The sequence below is a fragment of the Rhamphochromis sp. 'chilingali' genome (genome assembly GCF_963969265.1).
Source record: "Rhamphochromis sp. 'chilingali' genome assembly, chromosome: 12".
Taxonomy (NCBI): Eukaryota; Metazoa; Chordata; class Actinopteri; order Cichliformes; family Cichlidae; genus Rhamphochromis; species Rhamphochromis sp. 'chilingali'.
Window position 1 is genome coordinate 23,737,574 of NC_137939.1, and position 11,971 is coordinate 23,749,544.

The window sequence follows — 11,971 nt, forward strand, 5'->3', positions numbered from 1 at the left end:
TTTATTCATGCCATTTGTTGTAAAGCATTATGAATTTAAATTACTTAGCAGTACTACTCTAAATATATGAGATCAATATTGGATACATGATAAAGATTTAATGTTACAGTATTTTAGAAGCACATTTTATTGGGTTAAACAATATGTTTGCAGAGCACTTGGTAACACTTTACAGTCAACAAAAGGTAGAAATAAAAAGCAAATTACTTTGATGCATTACAAACAGGTCAGTGTTGCAATGATATGTTTCTTAAACACATCTCCATCTCTGCTGACAGCACTGTAATGCTCTGCGGGTGTCTTTACAGGGAAGAAACACACCTTCAGTAATCCACTTGTACACTGTCCAAGCCTACCCTGAAGCACGGTAGCTTTCCTCATCCTCCTACATCTTCTCTCCCGCTGTGTTGGAGGTGATGGTCAGAGGCTTCTCTTCAGTTTCTGCCAAATTGAACCTCTGCAATAGCTCCACTGCAAACAAGGGAACCACCTGACCAACAGGACATTGTGATACACAATTAATATGCTTATGGGGACCTCTGCTGGTTGACATTACTATTGCTGCACGGCGGGCTTTCATGTTCCAAAGTCCTGATTTGACTTTGGAAGGGAAAAGACTTTTCAGCTTGACATAAAATTTAGTTAATATTTACCAGGTGGGGTATTTTAAAAACATACAAGGTGATGACAGCCAATCAGATGCACTGTCACATATCACTGAACTGTAAAAGGAACATAGATTGGATTGGACTGGTATTTATATAGAGTAGCACTTTTTCACTATGAGTCTCATTCATCCAGTGCTTTTATCTAACATTTATGCTCTGATGGATGCACTGGGGGTAACTTGGTGTTTGATACCTTGACCAAGGATGATTCAACACATGGACAGGAGGAGCCATTTGACCACCATTTTAACTCATAGCGTAGAAGATTTATAGAATATGAATCTTAATTTGAAACTGAAAACCGTTTTTTAATTAAATCCCCTGTTTTTATGAGCAAATCAAATAAAAATTAAAAGGATATTTGATATTTTATTTACAACCAGATGCTAAACAGTGACAATGTCTAAGTAAATCTGTAAAGTTTTTCCACCCACCTGAGCCATGATCAGCTTCTTGGTTTTAGGTACATTGGGGTCTGGATATTCCTCTCCAAAGCAGAGCTCAATCTCATAAGAGGGTGTAGGCCCCCTCCCCTGTAGACAGTTCTGGAGACCTGCGCAGATGATAATTGGTATATTCAGATCGATGATAAAAACACAACACCTGTTTGCATGGAGGAAAGATTTGTGATGTATGCATGAGCTGCCTTACCATTGAGAAATGTGGGTATATCAAGCAGTTTGAAGGTTTTTTCTCGCTCCAGTTTGTTGGGTTTGTCGGTGTGTTGGGCCATGGGGCCGTTCCAGTACACTCTGCCCTGGCAGAATCTCTTGATAAACACTCCATCTGGGGCCACCCATAATAGAACACCTCTTTCCAGGTGACAAAGAAGGCGATTCATTGCTTCAGCCATAGTGGGTGGCTGGCATACAGAGCCCGGGGAAGGGAAAGAAAGCTGTTGGGCAGTGCAGGGTCCGTAAATCTTCTCATTTCCCAAAGGAACATGTCCCTGCAGGATAAAACACCCATCTGGACTCCTGGTGGTCACTTTCGTCACTATCTGGCCCTGATACACCAACATCACCTGCATACGGAAGTCTTTAAGATAAGAATAAGAATCAGAATACTTTATTAATCCCAGAGGAAATTCTGTGGTCACAGTTGCTCCAACAAAGCCAGAACAATAACTAGAGTAAACTAAATAATACAACAAATTACAGAGTTACAAAATATAACAAAATAGTTCTATTTTAAAAAATACACACAAAAGATAGTATGTGTTCCAGACCATATGCTGAAAAAGCCAACAACACGTTCACCTGTCTGTGCATAATCCTAAAAATGCTCTTACCTGATATAGCAAGTGTAGGAAAGAAGGCTATAGGTGCAGGGGCCGGGTTTTGATGTTTTTCCACTAACTCACAGTACATGTGCTCCCTCATCAGGTTTTCTAAAGCAGAAAAAACACACATAAAACGACGTTGCTGCTTTTATTTTTAAGCTGAGTAAAATTCTGAGAAGGGTTGGCATATCAAACCATCTGATTGCAACAGACAGTTTTCCCATGTCAACAAACAGTTTGACATAAGAGTGACTATCTTACCAATCCAGTTTGACCAAAAATAAAGAAAAAACTATTTGACAGCAATCTAACTAACAGTTGTTGATCAACTTCACTGACAAAAAGAAATATGAGACTCCTTCTGGCACTACAAAAAAAAAACTGTTCAAAATGGAATTAAATTCTGTCTAAAGAAGTTTAGAGAATGACTGATTTATGGAGCTTCGTCTTTTTTTTTTGCAGCCAGCAGGAACCCCTTCAGCAAAAATATAACTGTGTTAACAGCATCAGTATCCCAATGTAAGCCAGCTTCTCACCCAAATCATGTGTTTACCCAATCGGCATCTCACAAACCATTTGGGAACACAGAAAAGGGCCAATATGGGGCCATGGACAACGTATCACTGCAGTCAACTCATATATAGGAAAATGAACAAGCACTCAAATAGCTCAAAGGTGACCAAATGCCATAACAATCTCATGCCCACGTGTGAAACCTAGCAAGGATAAATGCACACTTTTACAAAAAACGTTTGATCTTTGTGGTCATGATTATCCTTAATGGTTCTATAGTGATGTACCAGTTTGTGTATGTAAGTCTTACCTGTTAATATTTTTTCTTCTTTGTCTCCTTGAAAGGATTCTTCTTTATTTGGGGGCTACAAAAAAAGAAACCGAGGTTAGATAAACATTGCATGAGGCTTATACAGTGGGGCAAAAAAGTATTTAGTCAGCCACCGATTGTGCAAGTTCCCCCACTTAAAATGATGACAGAGGTCAGTAATTTGCACCAGAGGTACACTTCAACTGTGAGAGTCAGAATGTGAAAAAAAATCCATGAATTCACATGGTAGGATTTGTAAAGAATTTATTCGTAAATTAGGGTGGAAAATAAGTATTTGGTCACCTCAAACAAGGAAAATCTCTGGCTCTCACAGACCTGTAACGTCTTCTGTAAGAAGCTTTTCTGTCCCCCACTCGTTACCTGTATGAATGGCACCTGTTTGAACTCATCATCTGTATAAAAGACACCTGTCCACAGCCTCAAACAGTCAGACTCCAAACTCCGCCATGGCCAAGACCAAAGAGCTTTCGAAGGACACCAGGAAAAGTATTGTAGACCTGCACCAGACTGGGAAGAGTGAATCTACAACAGGCAAGCAGCTTGGTGTGAAAAAAATCAACTGTGGGAGCAATCATCAGAAAATGGAAGACATACAAGACCACTGAAAATCTCCCTCGATCTGGGGCTCCACGCAAGATCTCATCCCATGGGGTCAAAATGATCATGAGAACGGTGAGCAAAGATCCCAGAACCACACGGGGGGACCTGGTGAATGACCTGCAGAGAGCTGGGACCAAAGTAACAAAGGTCACCATCAGTAACACACTACAACGGCAGGGAATCAAATCCCGCAGTGCCAGACGTGTTCCGCTGCTGAAGCCAGTGCATGTCCAGGCCCGTCTGAAGTTTGCCAGAGAGCACATGGATGATACAGCAGAGGATTGGGAGAATGTCATGTGGTCAGATGAAACCAAAGTAGAACTTTTTGGTATAAACTCAACTCGTCGTGTTTGGAGGAAGAAGAATACTGAGTTGCATCCCAAGAACACCATACCTACTGTGAAGCATGGGGGTGGAAACATCATGCTATGGGGCTGTTTTTCTGCCAAGGGGACAGGACGACTGATCCGTGTTAAGGACAGAATGAATGGGGCCATGTATCGTGAGATTTTGAGCCAAAACCTCCTTCCATCAGTGAGAACTTTGAAGATGAAACGAGGCTGGGTCTTCCAACATGACAATGATCCAAAACACACCGCCCGGGCAACAAAGGAGTGGCTCCGAAGAAGCATTTGAAAGTCCTGGAGTGGCCTAGCCAGTCTCCAGACCTCAACCCCATAGAAAATCTGTGGCGGGAGTTGAAAGTCCGTGTTGCTCGGCGACAGCCCCAAAACATCACTGCTCTCGAGAAGATCTGCATGGAGGAATGGGCCAAAATACCAGCTACTGTGTGTGCAAACCTGGTAAAGACCTATAGTAAACGTTTGACCTCTGTTATTGCCAACAAAGGTTATGTTACAAAGTATTGAGTTGTATTTTTGTTATTGACCAAATACTTATTTTCCACCCTGATTTACGAATAAATTCTTTACAAATCCTACCATGTGGATTCATGGATTTTTTTTTTTCACATTCTGTCTCTCACAGTTGAAGTGTACCTCTGGTGCAAATTACTGACCTCTGTCATCATTTTAAGTGGGGGAACTTGCACAATCGGTGGCTGACTAAATACTTTTTTGCCCCACTGTAAGTAACATTTTTAACATAACAGCAAAAGCTTCTTATTGGAGGTGCACACTGTTGTGTACCGTGGTGAACACATACACATTTAAAGGGGACTTTTTTTTTTACATTTTTATCTATTTATATTCATGGATGTTTCTTATATTAAGTCATCAGGTTTCAGATTGCTCTAAATTCTTGGTTTCAGACAGTTTGACTGCTCTGTATTATGTCAGTGAAAGCAGATATTTCACTGACTTATCTCAAGCACACAGTTCTGGCTTTGAGCAAAGAACACCTACATGTGTTCTTCACACCTTCTGTTTATGAGGGACAACCAATCAGAAGAAAGTTCACATACAAGGAGATAAGATAAAACAGCTTGCAGAGATAAATTGAGTACCTGTACCAACACCCCGGATTAATTAAATGAGGATTATTTTAAACTCGTAATCATGCAAAGAATATAAATGGAAAGATCCAAAATAGTATAATCGATAACTCTTTAAACTCCGTTCAAAACTCGATTGCAATGAAGTGCCAACAAGAAATAATAGAAGTAATATTCCCATTTAAAAGCAAAGTGATTTTTTCTTCATTTCTTTAGGATTATTACAGTGTGTCCACTGCATAATCCACTATCAGATATTTTGCTAATCCAGGGATTATTGGCTGTATGGGTTAGTTTACCAATTTGTCCAGATAAGCGGGGGTCCCTGGAGACCTCTTGGCATGGTGCATCACTTGATCCTTTATTTGAATAGACTCTGAGAAGAGCAACAAGTAGATAAAGTTAGCACAAATAAAATACTCACATATACTGTACTATATAGTTAAAGCAATACCCTGTAAAGTAAAGATAATTTTTATTTTTAAAAAAAGCTCAAAAACTGTAGATAGATCAAAGATATATATAAGAAACTCTTACACTCGGTTTTTACCTGCTGGCCTGGATTGGCTGTTATCATGTTGGATGCGATAGACCTTGTATGGCTCCGTGATATCTAGCTGGTTGCGTTCAGGGACTTCCTGGAAGTCTGTGCTTTTGTTAAGTGCACAGCGTAGACGAGTCTTCCACATGGTGGGATCAGCTCTGTCCCTGCCCTCCCTATATTTGCCCTTGTACACAGCCCAAGCCTGAATACAAAGATTAAAATATGAGACAATCTATGTTTAGAAGTGGTCGCATGAAAGAAAACTGAATGTAACTCTAAACTTCAACATATTTAAAGCATGTTTTGATGCACTTCATCATCTGCAAGTGTCTGATTAATCTTCTTTTCTATCATTAAATTATTAAAAGTGTGAATTCATCAAACCATCATTGAGGAAAAATTGAAATGAATTGCTTTAAAAACAAGTAGGGATATTTTCAAATAGCAGTTTTAGACTTTTGGGTTTATTATTTCATAAATATGCTTAAAATACTTAAAACCTTCCTTTTTGACAAAGAATATAGTTAGGACTGGATCAGGGGACTCTGAATCCCCCCTTAGTTGCATTGCAATAAGTCTAGGCTACTGGGAGCTTCCCATGATGCACAATTTTTCTTTTTCACTCACCTTTTTTACTCTCTATGTGTTAATACACCACTCTGCAATTAATCATGAGTTATTATTAACCTCTGGCATTCTTCCACAGCGTGTCTTTCCGATCTTCTTCCCCTGATCCCCAACCCATCGCAGCAGATGGCCATCCCTCCCTTAACCGGGGTAAGCTGGAGGTTTCTTCCTGTTGAAAGGAAGTTTTTCCTTTCCACTGTTGCCAGAGCTCTTGCTCATAGGAGGGCTTGGATTGTTGCAATTTTCTCTCTCTCTCTAACTTACAATATAAAGCACCTTGAGGCAACTGCTGTTGTGATTTGGTGCTATATAAATAAATTTGAGTTGACTTGCATTAATAAAGTGATAAACCAAACATCTATTGAAACAGATATAAAATAATTATTTATGTGCTATAAATACGTAAATAAAAATATATTGTTTACCACATACTTTCAGATGAATAAATCCAGTGAAGTCACCGTTATCTTATATAGTCTAGTTATTATAGCTTTGTATTAATATCGTTTTTTCTTTTTCATTATGTTTTCAGCTTTTGCTTTTAAATCTGTTCAGTTTCATTTTGCTTCCAAAGCTGAGTTTCAGTTTTTAATTTTTGAAAATTGTGAGTTTTTGTTTACTTTGTGTTACAAACACTGTTAGTTTATTGAGATTTTAACATGGATATTTTGTATTACAAAATGGTTCAACACAAACTTTTACTGAATATTTGTATTTTAGTGAGAAACTAGGTTTCGTTTCTTGGTTTTTTCTCTTTCTTGAAAATTATGTTTTAGTTTTATTCAGTGATTTTTTTATTGTTTTTTCCAGTTATTTATTTTATACCTAGTTCTAGTTTATATAACCTTAGTCCATATCGCCTCTGTTCAGTCAAACTTGGCTGCCTCCTAGTGACCATTAAAAAGCACTTTGCTGTGTTGGCCAGGCCTAATAGTGGCCTGGCCAACACAGCAAAGTAACGGATTTTATCAGTAGACTAATTTTTTTCTCTCACATAGTTAAAGTTAAATAAATAAAAAAAATAATTTAAAAAAACACTTCCTAACAAAGACTTGCAGTTCATTAATGCGACCATCTGCAACCGTCCAACAATCTGGCGAAAATAAACACCCTCCACTTCTAATGTTCAGTGAAATGAATCTTTTCTCATTTCCTTTGCATCTGCTATGGTTTAAGTTCTTATGACAATAAACCAGTGCAGGAAATAAGGGTATCGTCCAAATTACTTCAACGCAATGGCAAATTGGGATCCGATTATTTATGCAGTTTAAAACACCCCCAAACAGTATTTTCGGCAAATTTTACGTTTACATTTTTGGAAAATAAAAGTTTAGAAAATGTTGACCTTGAACAACGCCGCATCTTCCGTCTGTTTGTAGTCCTTCTTGGCTGCGTGCTTCCACGGTATCCTGAACATAGTTTTGTTCTCATCCTCCCAGCAAAGTCCTTCATATTCCCCACTCTCTATCTGGACTATGAGCCACTCTTTCAGGTGCAACTTAGCCCCGTCATCCATCTTCAGAACATACTGTGTCTTAGAAGAACAAAATTCCACTTTCAAATGTCAGAGACATGTGCACAGTTGACCCAGCACAGTTTAATCACGTTCCCACCTTGCAAACTGGAAAAATACCAGTATTTTTTATCTCGCTGCCGTCCGAGCTTCTTATGTGATGTTAAGTACGGCACAATAGACCAAAAACAGACTAAAAGTTTATCAATTTAACACAAACGGATCTCACCGCAAGCTTAAATGAAGAAGTCGCAACTAAAATTAAGTGGGCTCTTGGAAGCGAAAGCGAAAGCTTTAACTCATTTGATACTTTCGGTTTCCCCCCTCGCTTGCAGAGCTGCCACGAAGGTAGATTCGTTTCAAAGGAAGGTGAATGAAAGAGAGTGAATTCACTGTGCCACGCGGACGGCATTCAGGAAAAGACTTAAATGTAAAACTGTAAAAATTTAAAACCGCTTTTTGAAGTCAATATGTAGTCACCGTTTAAAGTAAACTATTTAAATATGCATTTGATCACAAAACTCCAACCAAGGACACATTATTGTGTAAAAACAGCTAACTAGAACCAGAAAACTACTAAAAAAAAGTTACAGGTGTTCATTAATTAGCTGGGAGAATCTGAATGAGCACTTGTGTAGAACCGAGTCTAAATGGGGAATGAACACAGACACAGCTGTGTCTTTCATGGTTTTAAAACACATTACATTGGAAATACACTCCAACCTTACTCATAACCGCCCATGAAGCCCAGTCGGACCTCTAAGCCTTCCTTTTGTCCCTATAAAAAGTCGCCACAATGTGACTGTATAAACGGATTTAGGTCCTCACAACATGAGTAATAACCACACACACACACACACACACACACACACACACACACACACACACACACACACACACACAGAGAGAGAGAGAGAGAGAGATACTAACAAACACTTGTACCCGTCATACCGAAACGTTCTTGTGAAAATGAAAGCATGTGGGCGTAAGGATTTTTTTTCTTTTCACCAGAAGCTCCTCCTCTATTATGTGGGGTTTAATGCTCCTTACTTAAGACCGATATTATTTCACATCGGGTAACGACACTGAGTGGGCGGAGACTAAAAATTCAAAGTTCACTTGGATGAAAGGTGAGGTGCGTAGGTGTTTTAAAGAAGACTTTTGGCACCGTTTTGCAAACGCACTGTTTAGTTTGCCCAGCAGGGGGCACTGTAAACCTTGGTTAATGCCTGTTCCGACAACGTGAACTTCGAGTGAACCTGATCAACCAAACGATTGTGCCATAGTAAATTAATATGACTATGGTCTATAAAGATGGGTATATGAAAAGCAGTTATAATGCCTAGAGCTAAGACACTAAAGTTCTATCAGTAAGAGGATCTAATCTGTTGTGAATCATTTGTGGACTTATGATCTTGGTGAGATTTAATTCACAAGAATTTGTTCATATGGGAGCGAAGCAGGATTAAAAGTGTCACATTTTTATGTTAAAAAAAGTTCAGCACAATACTTCCCCCTTTGTAAGAGCAGATATGAAGTGCAGTGTTGTAGAAGTGGCTCTGAAACCATGTGATGATGTGACCTTGACACAGAATGTCTTCCGAGGAATGATATGAGATGTTTATTAACTAATATATATATAATTCAGGATCCTGGCAAGACAGGACAGTTTGAAAATTGGTTGACAGTTATTAAGCTAAGCATAGCAGAGGGGAGGGGGGTAACACTTACCTGCCACTTCATTAGGTATACATGTTCAGTTGGTCATTAACACAAATATCTAAGTGCATTTCAGCATTAAGTTCAGCTGAAGTTCAAAATAAGCAGCAGAATGAGGAAGAAAGGTAAGTTACCTGTCTTATGGCATTGTTGGTGGTGCCAGACAGGCTGGTTTGAGTATTTCAGTAACTGCTGATCTGCTGGGATTTTCCCCCATACAGTCATCCCCTGGATGACTGTATGGGGGAAAATGGTTTAAAATATGTGAAAATACCCAGTCACGAAAAGTTCTTCGTGTGAAAATACATCAGAAGAGGATGGGCAATCTTTGAAGAGGACGGGCTACAGCAGAAGATCACACTGGGCAGCTAAGAACAGGAAACTGATTTTAGTTGTCTGAGAAGATGGGGAAAAAACATTGCTTAGGGGATATTTTCTTAGCACACGGTGGACCCGTATTTCCAAGTGAGCATCATTTAAACAACATAGCCTACCGGAGTATTGTTGTTGACCATGTCCATACCTTTAGAATGAACCCCTATGGCTGCTTCCAGCTGAACACATTATGCCTCCAGTTACGAAGCTCCAGTTATGTCAAACTGGTTTAGTAAACATGAAAATGCGATCACAGATACTCTGGAAAAAAAAGCCGTCCACAGCCACTGGATCCCAGTCAATAGAGTACCTTGGGCATAGGCTGGAACAGGAGATTCACATTAAATCTGCATCAAATATGAGATGCTTTCATGCCAGTATGGACTAAAATCTCTGCGGAATGTTTCCAGGACCTTACTCTGAAAGTCAAATCGGGTCCAACCCAGAACTAGCAAGATGTACCTAAGTGTTTGTTCAGATTTCCACATCAAAGGGGTAACACCAAGACAAATGGAGACATTAACATGATATCAATTGGCAATATATGAGGGCATGCAGCTTTTAAAAACATGTAGTAAATCTTAATCAAACTTGTGCTGATAATATGGCTCCTAACACTCTCCTTACTGGTATGTGTCTGACAGGAAAACAGCCAGAAGTCTGTCTCATTCTGACCATCTCTGCAGGAACTGACCCTTGATGATAATTGCACCAAGAGGAAACCAATCCAGCACAGCAAGTTAGTATTTGTAGTTATACATACTTTATGAATTTTAGAATTTTTACTTGTCAACACAAATTCACAATTTTACAGAATATTTCTCACAGATGAAATATCAGAATTATAAGCTGAAATTTCCAGACTGTCCAGCCTTCAGCAGGTAGTTATGTGAACACACAAAAGCTACCTCAACCATCCCATAATACAGTTATCCAGCCAGATTACTACTGGGGTTATAACAATCACCTTACACTTCTTTAAAGTACCCAGCACTTAACCAAGTGTGCAGAAGTTCCACTCAGCTGTTTTTAACAATTTTCCTCCACTCATTCAGGTGTGCAGGGAATTGCACATAACGTAACTCTTTATTTGTTTTCATCAGCCCTTTCAGTAAAAGTTCTCAATATACTGTAAGAGCTCCAATGCTTTGGAAACAGAAACTGCTGTGTAGTTAAATGAACAGCTGTCCTAATGAATCTGAATCTGAATCTGAAATCTGAAAACAAAAGCTCGTGTCACGGATCGCATCGTTTAAATGTAAAAGTCGGTGCAGCGTGCTTGACACCGATGCGCACAAGCGTTCTGCATTTTCCCCAAATCCGCTGTCAGCAACCACTGCAAAATATTTACACGTAAACCCAGTGTGCTTTGTACTTGAATGCATGTGGGAGCATCGACGCACACTCGCCGACAGAAAACAACCCACATCCACCTCATATACGTAAACCACAGACACAGGCATGCAAACCCACACACACGTAGTAACTAAGCCTGAGAAATTCTTAGTTTGCTTTTGAATGTGGAAAAAACTTCTTACAGATCTCAGGTCAGCAGGTGAAGGGTGAGGCTACAATCCGAGCAAATATTTGTGCAGGAACGTGTAAGACAGTTCAATACCAGCGTGTGTCCTCCTCAGACTTGGACACAGTTCTGCTCTCCGTCCAGATTAAACAATAAATCTCAAAGTGGCTTTGTTGCTTTTCTCCTCTTTATTGTTGTACCAGTTCAGCAGTGAAACATAGTCGAGACATTGGAGCACATGGTTACTTAGCCGGCTCTCAATAAATAGACCTTTTAAATATGACAGATTGTATTACAGCAGAAAAATATAAACCTGAAAATGTCGAGCACACAGAACAAGATGCTTCATACAAAGATCCCACTCTCTTCCTCCCCCCATCTCTCTGACAGCTCAGCTGATTGTTGTTACAAAATAAATGTGTCATGCTTCTGAGGCAGAGCGCCGTGTGCCGTATTTGAACTCAATGCTAATGCCAAAAGTAGTTTTCTTTTCATTTCTTCAGAGTTTGTGTGCACTCATACTGACAAAGGAAGTAGGCAGCTTTACATAAAGGAAGAAAAAAAACACAAATCCAAGTGACAGAAAATAAATACACTTGCTTTGTTTTTGAAAAAACAAAATATTTACATGGTATTGTACATAGAAGAAAAATATAGATTCATCCTCCCTCGCTCAGTAAAAGTATAAACTACAATAATTAGAATAATTACTGAAATAAACAAAAGATTGTTGGGTGTGAATGAATATACATTACAATCACTGTTTTAAATGTATCGTATACACAGTAGAAAGCACAAACATGAGTGTGTGTGTTTATCTGTTC

At 39.1% G+C, this 11,971-nt stretch overlaps 1 protein-coding gene across 1 annotated transcript; it reads right to left on the reverse strand.

The window, feature by feature from the left end:
* Nucleotides 1-18: 18 nt before the first annotated feature.
* Nucleotides 19-7,799, reverse strand: irf10 (interferon regulatory factor 10). Its single transcript, XM_080899440.1, has 9 exons — nucleotides 7,632-7,799; nucleotides 7,364-7,546; nucleotides 5,398-5,593; nucleotides 5,147-5,223; nucleotides 2,774-2,828; nucleotides 1,960-2,058; nucleotides 1,320-1,706; nucleotides 1,103-1,221; nucleotides 19-490 (listed from the first exon to the last, which is right to left on the reverse strand). The coding sequence occupies exons 2-9, from the start codon at nucleotides 7,532-7,534 to the stop codon at nucleotides 386-388; spliced, it is 1,209 nt and encodes a 402-aa protein (XP_080755566.1). The 5' UTR covers nucleotides 7,535-7,546; nucleotides 7,632-7,799; the 3' UTR covers nucleotides 19-385.
* Nucleotides 7,800-11,971: the final 4,172 nt, after the last annotated feature.

Coding starts and splice junctions, on each gene's coding strand:
- irf10 (XM_080899440.1), bottom strand. CDS start 7,534: ATGGATGACGGGGCTAAGTTGCACCTGAAAGAGTGGCTCATAGTCCAG. Junction 5,594..7,363: donor AAGATGCGGCGTTGTTCAAG/GTCAACATTTTC, acceptor CTTTGTATTCAG/GCTTGGGCTGTGTACAAGGG. Junction 2,829..5,146: donor CCGCTTATCTGGACAAATTG/GTAAACTAACCC, acceptor CTTTTTTTGTAG/CCCCCAAATAAAGAAGAATC.